Here is a 22,163-nt window from a genome sequence, read left to right as displayed (position 1 = left end):
GTGAAATATTCATTCAGGATCTCACCCATCTCTTGTGGTTCCGCACATAGATGACCTTGTTGATCCTTAAGAGGCCCTACTCTCTCCCTTGTTACCCTTTTGCCCTTTATGTATTTGTAGAAGCTCTTTGGATTCACCTTTGCCTGATCTGCCAAAGCAATCTCATATCCCCTTTTTGCCCTCCTGATTTCTCTCTTAACTCTACTCCGGCAATCTCTATACTCTTCAAGGGATCCACTTGATCCCAGCTGCCTATGCATGTCATATGCCTCCTTCTTATTTTTGACTAGTGCCTCAATCTCCCGAGTCATCCAAGGTTCCCTACTTCTACCAGCCTTGCCCTTCACTTTATAAGGAATGTGCTTACACTGAACCCTGGTTAACACACTTTTGAAAGCCTCCCACTTACCAGACGTCCCTTTGCCTGCCAACAGACTCTCCCAATCAACTTCTGAAAGTTCCTGTCTAATACCATCAAAATTGGCCTTTCCCCAATTTAGAATTTTAACTTTTGGGCCAGACCTATCCTTCTCCATAGCTATCTTAAAACTAATGGACTTATGATCACTGGTCCCAACGTGATCCCTCACTAACACTTCTGTCACCTGCCCTTCCTTATTTCCCAAGAGGAGGTCAAGTTTTGCCCCCTCTCTAGTCGGGCCATCCACATACTGAATGAGAAATTCCTCCTGAATACACTCAACAAATTTCTCTCCATCCAAGCCCCTAATGCTATGGCTGTCCCAGTCAATGTTGGGAAAGTTAAAGTCCCCTACTATTACCACCCTATTTTTCTTGCAGCTGTCTGTAATCTCCTTACATATTTGCTCCTCAATTTCCCGTTGACTATTTGGGGGTCTGTAGTACAATCCTATCAAAGTGATCTCTCCCTTCTTATTTTTCAGTTCTACCCATATGGACTCAGTGGGCGAACCCTCGGATATATCCCCTCTCACTACTGCCGTGATGTTCTCCCTAATCAAGAACGCAACTCCCCCTCCTCTCTTACCTCCTGCTCTATCTTTCCTATAGCATCTGTACCCTGGAACATTGAGCTGCCAGTCCTGCCCCTCCCTTAGCCATGTTTCAGTAATAGCTATAACATCCCAGTCCCATGTACCCATCCATGCCCTGAGTTCATCTGCCTTGCCCATCAGACTTCTTGCATTGAAATAAATGCAGTTTAATCTAGTCTTCCCTTGGTCTTTGCCCTGCTTTCTCAGACCATCTGTCCGGTCATGTTCTGTACACTCTCCCTTACTGCCTTTTGTTTCTGTCACCACTTTATTTCCCACTGACTTCCTGCATCGGTTCCCATCCCCCTGCCACATTAGTTTAAACCCTCCCCAACAGCACTAGCAAACACTCCCCCTAGGACATTGGTTCCAGTCCTGCCCAGATGCAGACCGTCCAATTTGTACTGGTCCCACCTCCCCCAGAACCGGTTCCAATGGCCCAGGAATTTGAATCCCTCCCTCTTGCACCATCTCTCAAGCCACGTATTCATCTTAGCTATCCTGTCATTCCTACTCTGACTAGCCCGTGGCACTGGTAGCAATCCTGAGATTACTACCTTTGAGGTCCTACTCTTTAGTTTAACTCCTAACTCCCTAAATTCAGCTTGTAGGACCTCATCCTGTTTTTTACCTATATCGTTGGTGCCTATATGCACCACGACAACTGGCTGTTCACCCTCCCCCTCCAGAATGTCCTGCAGCCGCTCCGAGACATCCTTGACCCTTGCACCAGGGAGGCAACATACCATCCTGGAGTCTCGGTTGCGTCCGCAGAAACGCCTGTCTATTCCCCTTACAATCGAGTCCCCTATCACTATAGCTCTGCCACTCTTTTTCCTGCCCTCCTGTGCAGCAGAGCCAGCCACGGTGCCATGAACCTGGCCACTGCCACCTTCCCCTGGTGAGCCATCTCCGCCAACAGTATCCAAAACGGTATACCTGTTTTGGAGGGAGATGACCGCAGGGGACCCCTGCACTGCCTTCCTACTCTTCCTCTGTCTGTTGGTCACCCATTCACTATCTCCCTCAGTAATTTTTATCTGCGGTGTGACCAACTCACTGAACGTGCTATCCACGACTTTCTCAGCATCGCGGATGCTCCAAAGTGAGTCCATCCGCAGCTCCAGAGCCGTCAAGCGGTCAAACAATAGCTGCAGCTGGACACACTTCCCGCAGGTGAAGGAATCAGGGATACAGGAAGGATCCCTGAATTCCCACATCCCACAAGAGGAACATGACACGGCGCTGGGATCTCCTGCCATGACTTAACCCTTAAATTAGCTTAAGAACAACTACAGTGTCAAGAGAAAAAAAAAGGAAAGAAAAACTACTTACCACTCCCTTTAAGGAGTTTACTCCTTTAAATTGTTCTCAATTTAGAGAATGTTAACTACACTAGGGACCTTGATTCACTAAAAAATAAACGCTACTTCCTATAAGACCTGCAGACCTTCCCTTTCCTTTTACTTCAGTTACTGTAGATAAGGAGAAATACTCACCTGAACCTACTCACCAATCAGGTGCCTCCCCTGTGTCGCGTCCCGATCTGATTCCTGACGTCACTTCGAACTCGGTCGCAGCTCCGCTCGGCTCCTCTCAGCGCTCTGAAATCCCGCCTTTTATCGGACGCTCCCTCCGCTCGGCTCGGCTCCTCTCAGCTGTTCTCAGCGCTCTGAAATCCCGCCTTTTATCGGACGCTCCCTCCGCTCGGCTCGGCTCCTCTCAGCTGTTCTCAGCGCTCTGAAATCCCGCCTTTTATCGGACGCTCCCTCCGCTCGGCTCCTCTCAGCGCTCTGAAATCCCGCCTTTTATCGGACGCTCCCTCCGCTCGGCTCCGCTCCTCTCAGCTGTTCTCAGCGCTCTGAAATCCCGCCTTTTATCTATCGACATTAACTAGTGAGCAACAGTTGTTCTCAACTGACTGCCTTTTAGCCAATTACACACAGTGTTTCTAGGGATAGTAATACTAAGCAGTTCCTTTGTTGATGTGGATATATTTGCGTTTGGCTGCATTCTGTGTTATTGAGTGTTCGTAAAATGTCAATCTCATTATTAATGAGAACTTATTTTTTAAGAACTCAGAAAATGATAGTGTTTGCTACTATTTGAAACTGTTCTGATCTGAGCTGCCTGTTATCTCTGTAGATGATGATGCAGTACTTGTATTACGGAGATACCGAGTCAATAAATATACCCATTGCTGACGTACTGGAGGTAAGAACACTATCTAATGATTGTCAGATATTACAGCAACAACAAAAACTTTTATATAATGCCTTTAGCATAGAAAAAGTCCCAATGCACTTCACAGAGGCACAATCAAAAGGTGACCTAAAAAAGGAAGTATTAGGAGGGGTGACCAATAGGTTGGTCAAAGAGGTAGGTTTTAAGAAGGGCTTAAAGGAGGAGAGAGAGGTGGAGAGGTGCAAGGGTTTAAGGAGGGAATTTCAGAGCATGTGGGCTAGACGGCTTATGGTGCAGCCGCCAATAATGGGCGAGGGGGATATGCACAAAAGGCCAGAGTCAGAGGAAGAGCTCAGGGAGAGAGGTTGTAGTCTGGAGGAGGTTACCGGCATAGGGAGGGCGATGCCACAAAGAGATTTAAATACGAGAATGAGCATTTTAAATTGGAGGTGTTGGGGGACCCCAATGTAGGTCAGTGAGGACAGGAGTGATGGGTGAGCAGGACTCGGTATGGAATAGGATGTGGGCAGCAGAGGTTTGGATGAGCTTAAGAGTGGAGGATGGGGAGTCTGGTTAGGAATGCATTAGAATAGTTGAGTCAGGAGCTGACGAAAAGAAATAGATGAGGGTTTCAGTGGCAGATAGACCTTAGGATAGTGATCTGTCTATAGTGACTCTAGGATAGTGTGCTTTCAATTGTTCTTGTAGTCAGGTACATAGTAGCAAGTTTATGCTGTCTGTATGTGGAAACCACTGTCTTGAGATACAGTCAGATTGGGTGAAGGTGCATGGACATGTGACTATAGTTTCCTTATCTGGCTCAAATCTAAAATGGAGGCGTATTAGACCAGTAGGAGTGTTGCTCTGCTGTTACTTTTTTTTCCAAAAATGCCATGGATTTTTCATAAATTTGAAAGATTGTTAACAGTAGAATAAAATATAAGTCAGACGACAGCATACTGCTGCTTTAAAATAGAATAATGATGGTATATCGAGTACAGTGGTGTGACTGAGGCACAAGAGTGAGCAGTTTGTTTTTTAATCCTCAAGTGTACTGAATATATATATATATAACTTTTTAAAAAAATAACCCAGTTACTCCCACTGCCCAGTCATGACTGTATGTCTCCGCTACGGTTTTATTCTCATTAGCCAAACTTGACAGTTTAAGTGCCCACGATAATATTAACATCAGTTTCGTAAAACAAACGTGCATGCCTGACATTTTAAACAATAAAGTAAGAAAGGTAAAATGGATTCTTGCACTTCTTGATGGTGTGCGATTTTAGGTAGAATGCCTAAAATCTGTGGTACTGGCAGTGCTGTGGCAGATTCAGAGTCTATCTAGGTATTATAACAGAGTGAAAGATACAGATCCTCCACCACGGTTCCTCATGAGGAGAGTTGGCAATCTTAACTGAACTGTTGAGGCAGCGTTGATTGGAGTTCAGATGCTTTCCTGTAGTCCGATAAAGAAAATTGGAGGGGGATTCAACCCTGGGTGATCCTTGTGCACTGTCTAGTGGGTAGATGCAGAGCAACATTTGGCAAAAGTGTGGGATCAGGTCACCTGCCCCCTCTAGACCATTGGATGCCTAAGAGGGATGATAAATGGAGAGAAAGAACAGTACTGAACACAGTAAAGTTAAACAAAGCTTTCACTCCTATAAATATACAAGGGGAGAGGGATAGTAGAACCTCTGGAAGGTGAAATGTTACACTGATCACACCAATGTCCTACATTAAGCTCCTAGTACCCTCTTGTGAATGGAACAGGTACCAACCAATTGCTGATTAGGGAAGGTGTCCCTAGATGCATGTGTTAAAGTTTGTGATTAAGCAAATTCTGATTCTGCTGCCTCCCATAACAAAATTAAAGCAAAAACTAGACTTTCATAGTTTATTTGACTGTCTTTTTCTTTCATTTCTTTAGCTGCTGTCTGCAGCAAGCCTGTTTGAGCTAGAAGCATTGCAGAGACATTGCGAGATCATCTGTACCCAAATTATGAACCTGGAGAATGCAGTCATCATTTATTGTTATGCTAAGGTAAGTTCAGTCTCATTCCTCCCACAGGTAGTATTACTGTCATCTCACTTAATGAACTTTATAAAACATCAAGCAACAATCACCCCACAGGATCACTTTGTTCCCCTGCCAACATCACCTATTAATGCCTTGTGAGACACAGCAGAGTAAATGCAAAGTCCCACTGATTTTTAAAAAGAAATCAGTTTCCTTTCTTATGCACCTCTCCTGAACGTATTGACTTTTTACTGAGGTATAGTTCAACAGGTGCTGGTTGCCCTCCGGTATTTTGTCCAAGTACCAAATGTGTGTCAGCAGGCTATTCGTATGTAGTGGGTCCCCCAACCGCACCAAACCCTGTCCCCAACCAACAACCACACAAACTATACTTTCAGCAAGGGTTACTAGAGAATGATTCAGAGAAAAAACCCTGGTTGATTTTGCTGCTTATAATCTTGGGATGTTGAGACTGAGTGCTGCCCTGGGTGTAATAGCTAACTTAGCAAAGACTACCTCAAACAATTGAACTAATGTGGGAAGCATACTTCAAATAGAAGGTTAAGGGGTGGTCTGATGGAAGTTTATAAGATATTAATAGGAACAGATAGGGTGGATAGAGAGAAACTATTTCTGCTGGTTGGGGATTCTAGGACTAGGGGGCACAGTCTAAAAATTAGAGCCAGACCTTTCAGGAGCGAGATTAGAAAATATTTGTACACACAAAGGGTGGTAGAAGTTTGGAACTCTCTTCCGCAAACGGCAATTGATACTAGCTCAATTGCTAAATTTAAATCTGAGATAGATAGCTTTTTGCAAACCAAAGGTATTAAGGGATATGGGCCAAAGGCAGGTATATGGAGTTAGATCACAGATCAGCCATCATCTTATCAAATGGCGGAGCAGGCACGAGGGGCTGAATGGCCTACTCCTGTTCCTACATTTACCTTCCTCCAATTCCCAACAGCTGATACTTTCACTAAGCACTTAATTTATCTTTAGTAATTTTTTTAAAAATGGTATGCTTTTGAGCTCTTACGCGTGAGGGATGTCAGTGTTGGGGAAAGAAACATTTTCCTCAATCCAAGATCAAACATTACCTTCTTCCAAACCAGCTATCCTTGTGGTATATTTCTGTGACACTGTTAGTTTAGTGCTGTGCTACGAACTGAACTGAGACTTTTATTCAGGATCTCGACAGCCATCAGCGAGGGAGAATACTTTTATCTCTCATTGCTGACACTGTGCCATCTAGTTTATCTCTCAATCTGTAACATGATGAAAGGATAGAATTTGGGTCAGCATTCGGGGCAGCAGTTTAATTTTCCAGACAACTGGCATTATTATAAGAGCAGGGGAATTCTCCCACACCACTGAAAAAACAATCTGGTCATTATCTCATTACTGGGATCTTGCTGTACACAAATTGGGTGCCATATTTCCCTGTACTGTAACAGTGACTGAACTTCAAAAAGCACTTTGGGATTTCCTGAGATCGTGAAAGGTGCTATATAAATGCAAGTTCTTTCTATCTTTCAATTCCACCCTTGAAAGCCCATTCCATGCTCTGTGTAAAGTAGTTAAATCTAAACTGTTTTTTCATCCTCTTTTTCTAAGTTTAAGTCTATGCCTTCTTGTTGAAGGAAATGGGAAAGAGTTGCTAAGTTCTTCATTTTGAGCATAATATCTATATTTTTATTTTGAAAGACATTGAAAGTTGCAAAGTTGATTTACCACTCAGTATATTGACTGTAATTATTTTGGTTTCTGCAGATACACAATGCAATTGAGCTACTTTCATACACTGAGAGCTATTTCCTGAAAAACATTGGTGCGCTTCTCGATCAAGAGTCTTTCAAGCAGCTGATTTATGGACGCAACAGCAAACTGCAGGGCCTGGACCCCCTACAGGGCCTGGATATTGCATTAGCCAACAGAATGCGGTCAATCTACATCACCTCAAGGGTGTGAAACATTGATCGGCAATAAACTGGGAAAGTATTACGTACACCCCATGTGGGCTAGCCCTTCTCCCAATGATTTTCTTTCCCTGACTTTGTGATGGTTGGTTCTTTGGTGATGTGAACAACTTTCATCAGCACAAAGGTAAACATGGTATCCACAATAAAACTGTAATTGATGATTTCATGGTAATTATGCAAAACCAAATCAGGAAATGTGTTCCTAATCGACATTTGATAATTCAATGTGATCATTCCTTACTCCCTGGTGTCTCACACAGCTGCATTGGAGCAATGGTGGGGGGCTATTTCTGCCATAGTTCTTTTATCTAAAGTGATAAGGGACAGATCAGATCAGCACTACAATGCCCTGGCAAATGAAATATAACTTTATTGTATACTCCTGCCCTTTTCTCAGGCTCAAAGAAGGATAATGTAACATAGTATCAGAGAAACATCAAACTATACATAGAGATTACAAAATCAATATAATACTACTAATGCACCCTATGCACAGGACTACTAGCACTATATTTATGGCGGTTATAACTAAAAGATTGTAGTCAATGTCATTATTATTAGTTTGGGGAATTAAGCTTTAGTAAACCTTTGGTGCTTTAGGGTGTATGTATGTGCCAGTTATAGACTAGCCATGGAGAAAATATAATGCTTAATTAAAAAGATGCAGTACTTCCAGGTGTGGCTGAAAACTGTACTGTAATGGGGTTCAAATTCCTCTGTGCACTATTTTTTGATGCATGGTTAGTATATTTATATCAATTTTCAGTCTATTTTAACAAGATTAACAACCTGAATAAACAGGTTAATGTCTGTTATAATAGCACACAAGGATTTTCTGCAAATGCATTAATCAGTTTGTTAAAAATAGCATAGAGGAATTTCAGTCTCATAAGTGCATTGCAACTTTGAATGCACGAGATTTAATGGCTGTCCTAATAATCAATTAAACATCAAATGCATTGTGTGTTACAAAAACTGTCAGACAGGTATGGCTTCTTTTGATAGTAGATGTACTGACTTGTGAAGCCTGTGCAAAGATAAATCTTCTTTTACCCTGTCATGAGTCCAAATGTATTAATCATGAAAGACCAATAAAAAAAATGGGATCAAAGATGATAACATGTGCAGAATAGTTTGGCCAGATAGATTAGCTTTCCACTATTATGTGGAATCATTGTTTACTTCATCAATATAGTACTGTGACATTCCAATCTAACAACCACATGGCATTCAATGCATCAGTGCAATTGCACTGTGTTACGGTAGAAATGCTGGTAGATGATAAGGAATTTTTCTCTTTAAAATTGAAGAGTTTCTTTCAATCAAGAAGCCCATTAGACCTTTATATCACAAGCAATGGTTTAATGATGGGGTACTCTCAGTGCATCAGTTTTATATCGGCAGTACTTGTAATCTCAGCATGACCCTAATTCCAATGCAGCACTGTGGTTCAGACAGCTGACATCAACAGAGTGTGTTATCATCAGAACAAGCCTTTGATGCATTTCTAACCAGAGCCCCTTACACGTAGAATGTACAGCACAGAAACGCCATTTGGCCCAATTGGTCCATGCTGGTGTTTATGCTCCACACGAGCCTGCTCCCTCCCTACTTCATCTAACCCTATCAGCATATCCTTCTATTCCTTTCTCCCTCACGTGTTTATCTAGCTTCCCCATAAGTGCAACTATGCTAGTCGCCTCATCTACTCCGTGTGGTCGCAAGTTCTACATTCTAAACCACTCTCTGGGTAAAGAAGTTTCTCATGAATTCCCTATTGGATTTATTAGTGACTGTCTTACATTTATGCCCCTAGTTCTGGTCTCCCCGCAAGTGGAAACATCATCTCTACGTCTACCGAATCAAACCCTTTCATAATCTTAAACACCACTATTGGTACGGTAGCATAATGGTTATGTTACGGGACTAGTATTCCAGGGGCTTGGACTCCTGATCCAGAGGCATAAGTTGAAATCCCACCACGGCAGCTGGGGAATTTAAATTCAGTTAAGTAAATAAAATCTGGAATAAAAAGCTAATGGTGACCATGAAACTACCGGATTGTCATAAATACCCATCTGGTTCACTAATGTCCTTTAGGGAAGGAAACCTGCCATTCTAACCCGGTCTGGCCTTTATGTGACTCCAGACCCACAACAATGTGGTTGATTCTGAATGGCCCTCTGAAATAGCCTAGCAAATCACGCAGTTCAAGAAGGCAGCTCACCACCACCTTCTCAAGGGCAATTTGGGCAATAAATGCTGGCCTTGCCAGCAACACCCACATCCCATGAACAAATAATAAAAAAGAATCAAGTCTCCCCTCTTTTCCTGATGGGTATAATTTCTCAGTTCTGGTATCATCCTAGTAAATACTTTTTGCACCTTCACCAGTGCCTCTATCCTTTTTCTAATAGAGACCAGAGCTGTGCACAGTACTCCAAATGTGGTCTAACCAAGGTACTATACAAGTTTAACATAACTTCTCTATTTTTTTAATTCTACCCATCTAGAAATGAACCCCAGTGCTTGGTTTGCTTTTTAAAAAAAATGGCCTTATTAACCTGCGTTATTACTTTTAGTGATTTTGTATATCTGTACCCTCTGCTCCTCTACCTCATTTAGACTATTATCTAAGCAGTACGTGGCCCCTTATTCTTCCTACCAAAATGTAATACATCACACTTACCTATATTGAAATTCATTTGCCAATTACATGCCCATTCTGGAAGTTTATCAATGTCTTCCTGTATGTTGTCGCAATCCGCCTCGGTATTAACTATACCCCTCCGGTTGGGTGTCTGCAAATTTTGAAATTATACTTGCAATTTCCGAGTGCAAATTTTTAATGTAAATAGTGAACAACATTGTAAAACTTCACTATGTATCTGTGTGGTATAAATGTGACACACTAGAATAAGCGGTAGTTTACTGTGATATGCTACCTGGTGAATCAGGTTATTGGACCTAGTATCACTGGTTTATTTCCCAGTGAATTACAGCAGCTTGTGTTTTTCATACATACTTCTGAGAATGGCACTCCCCTGTACAGCCAGGCTAAGAACATAAGAAATAGGAGTAGGCCATAAGGCCCCTCGAGCCTGCTCTGCCACTCAGTAGGATCATGGCTGATCTTTGACCTCATCTCCACTTTCCCACCCGATCCCCATATCCCTTGATTCCCTTAGAGTCCAAAAATCTATCGATCTCAGCCTTGAACATACTCAATGACTGAGCATCCACAGCCCTCTGGGGTAGATAATTTCAAAGATTCACAACCCTCTGAGTGAAGAAATTCGTCCTCATCTCAGTCTTAAATGGCCGACCCCTTATCCTGAGACTATGCCCCCTACATCTAGACTCTCCAGCCAGGGGTAACAACCTCCTGGCATCTACCCTGTCAAGCCCTCTCAAAATCTTGTATGTTTCAATGAGATCACCTCTCATTCTTCTAAACTCTAGAGAGTATAGACCCATTCTACTCAATCTCTCCAGGTGACTAGTCAAATGTATATCAACAACCCATGGCTTTGAATTAGTCTAAAGGACAAAAATAAGCAAAAATGGAACTAACCCCAGAAATGATAGTAAACCAGAAGCAATATATATGCTATAAGGAGGGAGAGTATGGACTTCAGACAGCTGTTGGCAGATGCAGTTTAATGTGGATAAATGTGAAGTTATCCACTTCGGAAGGAAAAACAGAAAGGCAGAGTATTATTTAAATGGTGATAGATTGGGGAATGTTGATGTACAAAGGGACCTGGGTGTCCTTGTACACCAGTCACTGAAAGCAAACATGCAGGTGCAGCAAGCAGTTAGGAAGGCAAATGGTATGTTGACCTTTATAGCTAGAGGACTAGAGTACAAGGGGGCAGAAGATATGCTGCAGCTGTACAAAACCCTGGTTAGACCACACCTGGAGTACTGTGAGCAGTTCTGGGCACCGCACCTTCGGAAGGACATATTGGCCTTGGAGGGAGCGCAGCATAGGTTTACTAGAGGGGTCAAGGGTTAAGTTATGAGGAGAGATTACACAAATTGGGGTTGTATTCGCTAGAGTTTCGAAGGTTAAGGGGTGATCTGATCGAAGTTTATAAGATATTAAGGGGAACAGATAGGGTGGATAGAGAGAAACTATTTCTGCTGGTTGGGGATTCTAGGAGTAGGGGGCACAGTCTAAAAATTAGAGCCAGACCTTTCAGGAACGAGATTAGAAAACATTTCTACTCACAAAGGGTGGTAGAAGTTTGGAACTCTCTTCTGCAAACGGCAATTGATACTAGCTCAATTGCTAAATTTAAATCTGAGATAGATAGCTTTTTGGCAATCAAAGGTATTAAGGGATATGGGCCAAAGGCGGGTAAATGGAGTTAGATCACAGATCAGCCATGATCTTATCAAATGGTGGAGCAGGCACGAGGGGCTGAATGGCCTACTCCTGTTCCTATTCCTTCCTATTGCAAGAGGATTTGAGTATAGGAGCAAGGATGGCTTACTGCGGTTATACAGGGCCTTGGTGAGACCACACCTGGAGTATTGTGTGCAGTTTTGGTCTCCTTACCCAAGAAAGGATATACTTGCCATAGAAGGAATGCAGCGAAGGTTCACCAGACTGATCCCTGGGATGGCAAAACTGTTGTATGAGGAGGGATTGGGTTGACTCGGCCTGTATTCACTCGAGTTTAGAAGATTGAGAGGGGATCTCATTGAAACATATAAAATTCTGACAGGGCTAGACAGACTGGATGCAGGGAGGATGTTTCCCCTGTTTGGGGGGGTCCAGGACAAGGGGTCACAGTCTCAGGATACGGGGTCGGACATTTAGGACTGAGATGAGGAGAAATTTCTTCACTCAGAGGGTGATGAACCTGTGGAATTCTCTACCACAGAAGGCTGTGGAGGCCAAGTCACTGAATCTATTTAAGAAGGAGCTAGATAGATTTCTAGACACAAAAGGCATCAAAGGGTGTGAGGAGAGAGCGGATATATAGTATTGAGATAGTGGGTCAGCCATGATCATATTGAATGGCGGAGCAGGCTCGAAGGGCCGAATGGCCTACTCCTGCTCCTATTTTCTATGTTTCTATGTTAATATCGGGATAATAACTGGTAGTTGTAATGGCTAAAGCATGTTTGCAGTTTTTTTTAATTAAAGAGGAAAGGAATTAGATTAGTACATAAGTTTTAGGAATTCATTGTACATGATCATCAATTGTGCAACCAGCATATTGCTTGCTGCTTACAGGATACAGTGGTAACCTTACCTTCATTGGTCCAGCTATGCATTTACTGGGAGTAGTACATGCTTGAAGATGGAAGCATCTTGGATTTGACCCAAGGATCCTGTCTTTATTGATCAGTAACCATGCAGGGTTTGGTACTGTCCTTGATGGGCTTTGGATAGGGCACTGATAGAACTTCTGTCCACAGTTCAGGGCAGTATCCTTATCTCAGGAGCCATCTATGGAGTTTAACAGGTCCTGTAAGTAGTAGGCCTCTGGGGAAGTCTGTCTAGTACTTCCCCAGCTGCAGATAGGAACCGTATGTGTGTTCCGACTGGCAAGTGTCCCATTGCTGTTTCAACCATATATTGGTTGTGGGGGAGGGAGCTTGTGCCACCACAGGAAGGAGATGCACCATCTTGCGACTAACAGTGAGTGCAGCAGCAGCTTGCAAGCTTGGGAAGGTGGGGGGACTGCTCTACTAACCAATAGACCCATCCAAAATAGGGATGGATCTGCAAGGCTGTTCACGGTTTTCATGGCCTCATGTGCTGCCATCCAGAAAGTTAGATTTGGGGACATGGCTAGAGCACATTCAGCAGACTGATAATCTGGCCACAGTTCCTGCAGCAAACAGCTTGCAGTTAGGTTTGGAATGATTTTAAGATGCCCTTTCCATATTCGTCTGCACATGGTGGTCTTGAGAGCCCATCTCCACACTCTCCTTTCTTCATGTTATCTGATACTTCAGGTCCTCTTTAGGTTATGCACATGAATGCTAAACTTAGAACAGTTATTTGAAACTGAGCTGTTTTTCCCCTCTTTATTTGTATGTGATTCCCTCCCCCTCACCTAGAGCTAGATACTACAGCTGACAGAGGAACAGGCAGAAAACTGCTTAGAGACCGCTGCTTATGTTGCTGTATAACAGAAAGCATGACCAGCTAAGGGGTTTTAACCTAGAAAATCATGACTCAAAATAAAATGGGATAACGGACATGGAAATGCATTGAAAATATCTGTTTTACAGTAATAAGTAGATTAATAAGATAACAGTGTGGTATAATGTTCCCACACAAGTACAATATAACAAAGGCTTTGAAGAACATAGTTGTTAAAAAGGTAAAAGTGAGATATAGACATTACTACTTGTACTATAATCCATTCTCACTGCCAGAAAAGCTTTTACATAAACTGAATGGACCTAGTATAAGGATTGCAGTTGGACCGTGTAATAGCAACAAGTAATCTACTAGTGCCATCAGTTTGTGATCAGTCCACCAACCCAATATCTCTCTGACTCATTACGTTTCATCAAAAGTGCATTACACAGGGATGTAACAGGCAAATAAACCACCCGATTAAAATAGTTGTTGGAAATGAACAACAATTTTTAATGAAGTATTTCATAATTTATGTGAAACATTCAGAAGTGTATATATATTTTAAACTTGTGTGGAATAGCAATTGTTAAAAGCAAGATGGCTTTTTATTACATTGTAATTTCTTTGACTTGAGAGTGATTGGCAAAGAGTAATGTCTTACAGTGTTTATCTGGAGACAGTGTGGTGGAAATAAGGTGAGGCACTTGTACACGAGGCATTTCTTACAACTTTGAGTTTGACCTTATATTCAAGTTAATGCGCAACTGTTATCTCCTTGATGGAGATACTGGGGCTGTTCTTATATTTTCAGTAATCATGTAAATGGTGATTGGCCCAAGTAACCAGTTTAAAAATAGAGTATGTGTAAGCTCAGAGAGTCTCAGACAGTAAATAAATCTGGTCAGTGTGTCAGATTTAGCACAAAAGTGCATATAAATCAAATTCTATTTCAGATCTGTTTTTTAAAAATTTCTGTGCAGCCATAAAAGCTGAATGACTGGGGAATGAGCGTTTAGTGGGCTTAATGGCCTTTTCTCATCTCTGACTATTCTTGTGTAGACAGTGTTATAATAAATAACTAACAAAAAAATACATTATGTAGCTACTAACATAAAACATACTTTCTAACTTAAGCTGAAGAATTAACCTCATCTTACCTTAGTCTAAAGTTCAATGGCAACTTCAACATCTAAGCACACTTAAAGGCACATAACATTAAATATTCCAAAATCAAAATACTGTAATTCAAAAAAGGTGCTACTTGCACAATTTAATTACAGAATGGGCTGAGATTGTGCCAGTAGTTATAAAATAATTGAAATAGGGTTCATTATTTATGTACAATGATATTCTATATGTCTATCTTCATAACTATCCTATGACAGAAAAGGCATGTAGAGGTTGCAGAAGCAGAACAATGCAAGAGGCAGAATTGTGTTGAGTTTAGGACAGAAGAGAAAGAAGTCAAGGTTGGATTGCAGAGACGACATTGGGTGATCTTCAGGTTAGCAGGTTTAGAAGGAAGAATATTTACATAGCTCAGTATTGCAGTGATAAACCACATTTGAGTTTCATTATTTTGGTGGGGGGAGGGGGGGTTTGGGGGAAGGCTGGGTGGAGTGAGGGGAGGAGCCATGAATGGAAACAAGCCAATTTTTCAGTTCAATGTGCGATGCCAAGCGAGTGGAACCTAGGGATGCCCACTGGTGTTCTTGCATTGTTGGCTTCTGAAGACTTCTCCATCCCCTAAAAATGGTCTGGGAAGATTGGGAAAAATATAATTTTAAATGCCAGGCAGTTGGAGGGAGAGCCAGAGTTCAACTAAAGCACTTCCTCGCAGGAAAAGAGTGAGCCTGTTTGCACTGATCTTGCCCATCCTACAGAAGTCAGTTCTAAAGAAGCTTGGATGCAGATCCTGGAGATTAGCGTTAGGCCGTGGAACTCAGGGAAGAGGTAAAAAATGAAGAGGAATGTCAAGTTCTCAATGCTTTTATTTTAATTACACAAAACCTTCCTTACAAAATATTTGTCGAAACAACTTCTGCCTGGTGGACAAATTTTTGTGGATTAGTGAGCTTAATTTTGGAAGCTTTTCTCTTTGTAACATTGATCAAACGGATCAGTTTTCAAGGTTTCTCACACAGGAATCCTTTCTATAACTGAGCAACTGATTATACCCAAACACAGGAAAAATTATAAGCAAAATACTGCAGATGCTGGAAATCTGAAATAAAAACAGAAAATGCTGGAGAAGCTCAGAACTGGTCTTCGACCTGAAACATTAACTCTGTTTCTTTCTCCACAGATGCTGCCTGACTTGCTGAGCTTCTCCAGCATTTTCTGTTTTTATTACAGGAAAAATGACTGTAAAACTCTGACTGTTAATTTGAGCTCTCATGCTCAAAAATGCCCTATTCCCTCCACAACATTAAATTAACTGTGTAAGAGCTCCAGCCTAATACTGTAAATTATTACAATTTTGCTTGTTTTTACAGAGTTGAATATGTCTGTAGTGAGACTGTGTTGTGTTAGGTAAAGTTGTGCATTCTGTAAATAATGAACGACTGGTCCTTGAAATAAAATAGTTTTAGTTTATGTCTTATATGGATGAGCTAGGAGATAATTTGTTTGCACGTATGTAATTAGTTCAAAATTACAGATTATTTGGATGTGTATAAAAATGAGTCAGAAAAATCAAAATGCCAATCACAAAAACATACTAAAAGTACATATATAGCAAGGAAAAAGGAACAAAAATTACAGACAAATGTTCCACACAGTGTGACAACAGATGGAGCAGTACAAGCCACCCAGGTACTTTCTGTATAGGACATTTAATGGAGATGGTGCAGAACAGAAATTATTGATAGACATTATTAGTGAATTTAGTTTTTTCTCAAGTGGGATAATTTGTACTTACTGAACATTTGGATTATAATTAAAAGATACACAGTGGATTCATATAGATTTAACAACTATTTATATAGCACCTTTAACTTTATATACACTAAATGCCTTGGGATGTTCTACAAAGTATAGTTGGCATTTCAATTTTTTTTTTTAAATTGCTATCTTTCCTTCCCCAGCCCACCTCCTGTCCCTCGGCTATAGCCCAATTAGTTGACCTGCTTTAAGGTTCTTGCAGTTCTGTCTTTTGACTTCCTTCTGATTTCTTTCCTCCCTCCCCTAATGCTGGCCACGTTCTAGTGAATAGCAGGCTCGAACCCGCATCCCCATGGTACTATGTAATGGGATATAACTGCACTGTTACAATATTTTTTTTTAATGAATATGGGTTTTCTATTGGAGAACTATTACAGTATGGAGGCCACTTTAATATTTCTCATTAGGTCACAGGAGCTACTTCTCAGCTGTGCCCAGAGTGAGTGGTAAATATCCTGAAAATCCTTCCAGTGAAGGACCATTTTTGGCAAAGAAGAAAACTGCTGCTAGCAAAAATTTCAAGGCATACAATTCTTTATTTTCTACCATTCCAAATGTCTACTGTTCTCTTTTAAGTAAGATTTCTTTCTTCTGAAGTGTATCATTTTTCCCATGGTGGTAAATTATAGCTATAAATCATTCAACTGTGTTCCACCAAAAGAGAGCGCACTATGGTCACCTTTTATATTTTTCTTTGTTATTCTATTTACTCTATAACCATTGATCTCCAGTCCAGGGTAATTTCCAATTTAATTGCAAACTGTAACCAAATTTTAGGAGTGAATGCATTTTTTTCTTCTTTGCTCAGTATGAGGTTATGTCCTGTCTCATCAAAATCAAAGATAGCCTTGCAGCGGGTAACTTGAATGAGGTTCTAGCTGTTAATCAATAAAGTACACCAACCCTTCTGAATAGAATTAAAGTGCATTATTGGTGCTTCAATTCTGTACAATTGCCAAACTAGTTATAAAAATCATGACTTGCTTTTTGACTTTATATGGGATCCTGTCATTAAATCTTCAACCTAGCTATTTTGTGATTGGAATATCTCAATTCAAAACAGAATGTATTCTATTAAATTTGGGGATGGCAACCAAAGAGGAGCTCAGATCACTGGCAAGCAGATGATTAAAGACATCCTCTAACACCTACTCGAGTGCCAGATTTCAGACATCTGTGTTATAAAGTACAGTAACATTGTATGGAGTCATGCATAACAGCATGAAGAGAAATGTATTGAAAGTGATGTCCTATCAAATAATGAGGCCAGTTTCCAGATAGCAAACATTTATCAATCTGACTAACTTTCTACACATCCCACAATAATCATGTCCTTAACGGATTACTCTGCTTATCAGCCTGTAATGTTGTGTATACGTATATTTACTCCTATTAAACTGATGCTTTAATTACTGTGTTGCCTTTTCATTTATAAAGTACAAGGCTTGATGACTCAAAGAAAAAAGGAAATCCTTCATCCACTTTATGTTCATTCCAAAGAACAGCAAATTTCAGTTTCATCCTTTCATTTTTTGCCCCTCTAATTAATTGCATTGCACTTACAACCAAGCTTTTGGCAATATCTTTCAAACTTGCAGCTGATCACCCAGATAAGATCAAGAACACCCTATCTATAAAAGTGTTTAGCTCAGAATTAGGAAGTAGTGTTAGGCAGAACATCCAAGATAATATGAAACTAAACAAGCAAATTATACATGCACAGTGGAAGTAGTTCAATCCATATAATGACATCTAAAGAATATGAAAAAAGGCATCAGAAACTTAAATTCATCCAAGTCCATAACTTTTTATATCCAAAGAACACAGGCATTAATGATATTTAAACATATTAAGCACTAGGAAGCCACTATATGATGCATTTATATTTTTTTGAATATTTATAAGCCTTACTCCAACTTTCTGCCACCATCAGGTCTCTAACTACTCAGTAACCCTCATTTAATTTCATGAACTATTTTGCTCATTTTAACCAATTAGATGTTCATTAACTCTTACAGAGCCAGAAACACTGCAACTTGAAACTAATTTCAAAGTCACCAGTTCAGGAGTTTTCCATATAGCCACAATTTTAAATCATCTTCTCCCAAAGAACACTACAAATGTCTCTAGAGAAAGACACACACAGTTTGAGCTCCAATTAAATGTTTGTGTGTATGTATTCAGAACAAGAAAAGGCCATCAGGCCCATACATGCGCAACCCTATTGTTTGGCTGATTACCAATTCTCCTCCCTCCCTGTGGCCGCCCCCCCCCCCCCCAACACATCTCAGATGCAAAAAAGATCTGTTGTCAATGCAGTAGTCCTCCATAAAAATTCCTCTCAACTCCAAATGGGCTTTTAGCCAAGCCCCAGGAGGTCCCAGATCCACACATTATTTTCCAGAATTATTTTCTCTTCCTTTCCATATGCCATGATCACTTAATTTTCCAGAAATCCACATAACACCTCCTTGAAGGATTGCAAGAAATCAGTCTCTAATACTTCCTTTAGAATTCTGTTCCACAAGTCGATCACTCTCTGGGAAAAGTAAAACTTCTGGAAATGCAACCTAACCCTCAGCTTCCTCCACTTGTATGGGTGATCCCTTGTTCTACCTGATCCCATCATTTCTAACACAGCATCTCTATTTGCACAATGTTCATGGCTTTAATAATCTTCAATACCTGGATCGGATGCCCTCCAAGTCTCCGTCGCTCCAGTGAATATGGCATCAAGTCGATCTTTGTAGCTCCATGACCTCAAGCTAGGGATGACCCTTGTTGACTTTCTCTGCACCTTTAACAATCACAATGTCAATCCTGAGGTGGAGGGACTAAAACTAGATACAATACTCCAAATGAGGTTGTACCAAAGCCTTATATAACCCTATTGTTGAGGTCCTAATTTTGCAATGAATCATCCAGCAACACAGCCCAGGACAATCGTGTCACTGAACCTGAACCTTGAGAATGCGGTCAAGGACCCTTCCCAAATCTTTCTCCTGCTCATTTATCTTTAACCTACTGGGTCAGAATCCTGGAATGCCCTACTTAACAGTATTGTGGGAGCACCTTCACACACGGACTGTAGTGGTTCAAGAAGGCCCACCACCACCCTCTCAAGGGCAACTAGGGATGGGCAATAAATACCTGCCTAGTCAGCAAAGCCTACATCCCAAGAATGAACAAAAAAAATTAAAATAGCCTGTTTCATGTGCTCAGGACATCACAAAGCACTTCACAATCAATTAATTACTTTGAAATGTAGTCATTTGCCTTGTAGCAAATGTGACAGCCAATCTGCATAGGTTGGTTCAAACCACTGAACTACGATATCCAAGTTGCAACAACTTAGTCTAATATATAAAAGTATTAATATACTGTACACCACAGTTCTGATAACTGCACTGTACATTAATACTTGCATTTATTATTTGGAAGACTCCAAGTCTATTCAGTCACACAAAGATTGCTTCTACTCCAGCAGACTTCAGTATAACTAAACTGGAGATTTGTAATGGATAAAGGCTCACACACTTAAGCCTTTACTTATGAACACAATAAAACAGAATTAGAAGCTAAGGAAGGTTAAAACAAATTTACCACAAATGAAAATAAAATCAACTTTTAATATATTTTGCCACATTTCATTTTTACATGGGCTACATTTTTAAGTTGTCCTTTATTTAAATCCGTAGACTCACCATGCTTCAAATTCAACAGCAGGGATTTCTATTTGGGTGGGGCAACTGCATTAAAAACTCAACAGCAACCCTGGAAATGTCAAAGTGTTTATGTATGAAGCAGGGGGGAGGGAGAGATAGAGGTGGTCATCCCTTCCTTGAGATCTCTGGAATTCCAAATTGGGATGCAACATTAACTTTCTTTTCTTATCACCTTCTTCTGCGCTTCTTGGCAGTACATGACTTCCCATCATTTTCAAGAGTCCAATCTCATTTCTTACAGTGACTGAAATGAATCAGACAATTTCATCATATCAAAAAATCCTCTTCACTATTTTACATTGACAAGGCTGGATTTGAAATAAATTACCAAATTCCAAATATAATTGTTCATTTGGGTAATGTAAATTATTTTGTCCACTTCTGTTTCTTTTCCTTATTCTTTTTCATCCGTTTCTTCTGTAGCTGGAGACCTCCTTTCTCTATAGAATCTTGTTTTCTTTTGGCACTAAAGAGTTAAAAAAAATTGTTTAAATTGACTACGTGCTTTCCATTGAAGAGCATGCATTTCCTTCAAGAATGACAAGTTTTTGAAAATTACAGGAAACCTCACTAAGTTTGAGAGTTATTAAGGAGATAAATCCATTTTCCAGACATAGTTTGCTTTCTTTTTGAAGTGAGGTTGTTGCACTTTCCCTGAATTCAGTCTCCCTACACCATCAAGGCAACAGGAGATCTAGAAAGTGTATGTATACAGGTTGGGAACGACTCTCCCTCTACTTTTCACTTCTCAGCTGCATTTTGGTTATCATTGTATTCAAAACTGCTCAAGTTCAATCCATAAACACAGTAATACTTCAGAAGATATCATTAATCCTGCACATAGGTACAAGTCTCACCCCTTAATGCTGATAACGGTGGCATTCTGTCCTGCTGACTTTAGTACTTCATTCCATTCATCATCATTTCCACGGATCATATACCTGGACAAAGAAGAATGTTATGAATGTCTGCTGTCTTGGATAAGCAGTACACCAGACTTCTAGTGCGAAGAAAAATGTGAAGAAGTAAATACATGATGATCGATTATCTCAAACAGCTTACCATAATTTCTGATATACAAGTCGGCAAAAGCTGAATTTATTATAAAAACAAATGAAAAGTGAAGCTCATGTAGTACCAATTTGTTGCCACTAAGCACTGCTGAACTTATAAAATACCATTAGTGAAAGGGTACTGGAGCAGTATCTTAATCAAACCCTTTCATGTGTAGATGTGCAAAATCTACACTAAGCCAAGTATTCTACAGTGCCATAATGAACCAAGATGCTACATAAAGTACCTTCTAGTAACAGGAACTATTTAAAAAACACAGCCAAAAATTGTGCTTTAGAAAATTTAAAGTAATTCCTGTGTGCCCCCCACCATGGCTCAGGATGTTTATCTGGTGACTGAACCATATAGACTAGGATAGTCCCATGTCAATCCCAGTGTTACAACTGTCCAGAGCACTCCTGGGTTAGGTATGGGAAAATTGGCCAGGGCTCCCTCTCTTGTTATCCAGCGACCTCTGCTGGAAGTTGAGTGAGGACAGGATTAGGCCTGGCTGTGATGCCCACCAAAAGTAGTCTGCTGTCACTCACAGTCAAGGATCCCACATGAATTATGACCTCTTGGTCAATTCCCTTGTAAAAGCTATTATGGATTCTGCTTCCTCTACTGTTTCATTCAATGTCTTAAGAACCTTCTGCATAAAAACATTTCTCCTAACCTTGCCCATGGTTTTTGTAGTAATTATCTTACATTTATGCCCTCCAATTACCAATTAACTGACTATAATCTTTCTCTATTTAACTGATCAAAACCCCTCATTATTTTGAATACCTCTATCCGAGCTCCTCTTAACTTTCATTATTCTAATGAAAAGATCCTCTGTTATTCTGGAAATTAGCTGCCACATTTCCTACATTACAACAGTGAATACTATTCTAGGCTAAAACTCCCTCTACTCTGCCCCAACAATATGCCTTAGACTATCACCTGAAGAACACCCCACTGAAAAAGGGCATTTCTATTTTCCATCTTTAGTTTCCAATTTGTGTCCTACAGTGGGTAGCATTTTACTGTGAGCTCTGTTGAACTGGATTGAGACTATCCAGCTCATTTTAAATAGGAACCTTGCACCAAACAAAAAGAAGATACTCATTCTAATTATCTGAATTG

General features: G+C 40.6%; 2 protein-coding genes across 2 annotated transcripts in view; one reads left to right on the top strand and one right to left on the bottom strand.

Moving 5' to 3' along the window:
• Window positions 1–8,473, top strand: part of abtb2b (ankyrin repeat and BTB (POZ) domain containing 2b) — a 208,822-nt gene extending 200,349 nt beyond the window's left edge. Inside the window, exons 16-18 of the mRNA XM_067994030.1 lie at window positions 3,162–3,230; window positions 5,134–5,247; window positions 6,997–8,473. Coding sequence (XP_067850131.1) covers window positions 3,162–3,230; window positions 5,134–5,247; window positions 6,997–7,194 — 381 coding nt within the window. The 3' untranslated portion in view covers window positions 7,195–8,473. The remainder of the gene's footprint in view (window positions 1–3,161; window positions 3,231–5,133; window positions 5,248–6,996) is intronic.
• An 11,393-nt stretch (window positions 8,474–19,866) lies between these two features.
• The window catches only part of nat10 (N-acetyltransferase 10), a 130,434-nt gene continuing 128,137 nt past the window's right edge, over window positions 19,867–22,163 (bottom strand). Inside the window, exons 28-29 of the mRNA XM_067994028.1 lie at window positions 20,840–20,923; window positions 19,867–20,448 (exon numbers count right to left, since the gene is read on the bottom strand). Coding sequence (XP_067850129.1) covers window positions 20,349–20,448; window positions 20,840–20,923 — 184 coding nt within the window. The 3' untranslated portion in view covers window positions 19,867–20,348. The remainder of the gene's footprint in view (window positions 20,449–20,839; window positions 20,924–22,163) is intronic.

This window comes from Heptranchias perlo, chromosome 12 (genome assembly GCF_035084215.1).
Source record: "Heptranchias perlo isolate sHepPer1 chromosome 12, sHepPer1.hap1, whole genome shotgun sequence".
NCBI classification, from domain to species: Eukaryota; Metazoa; Chordata; class Chondrichthyes; order Hexanchiformes; family Hexanchidae; genus Heptranchias; species Heptranchias perlo.
The sequence above is the reverse complement of the archived record's forward strand: the minus strand, read 5'-3'. Positions and strand labels throughout refer to the sequence as shown.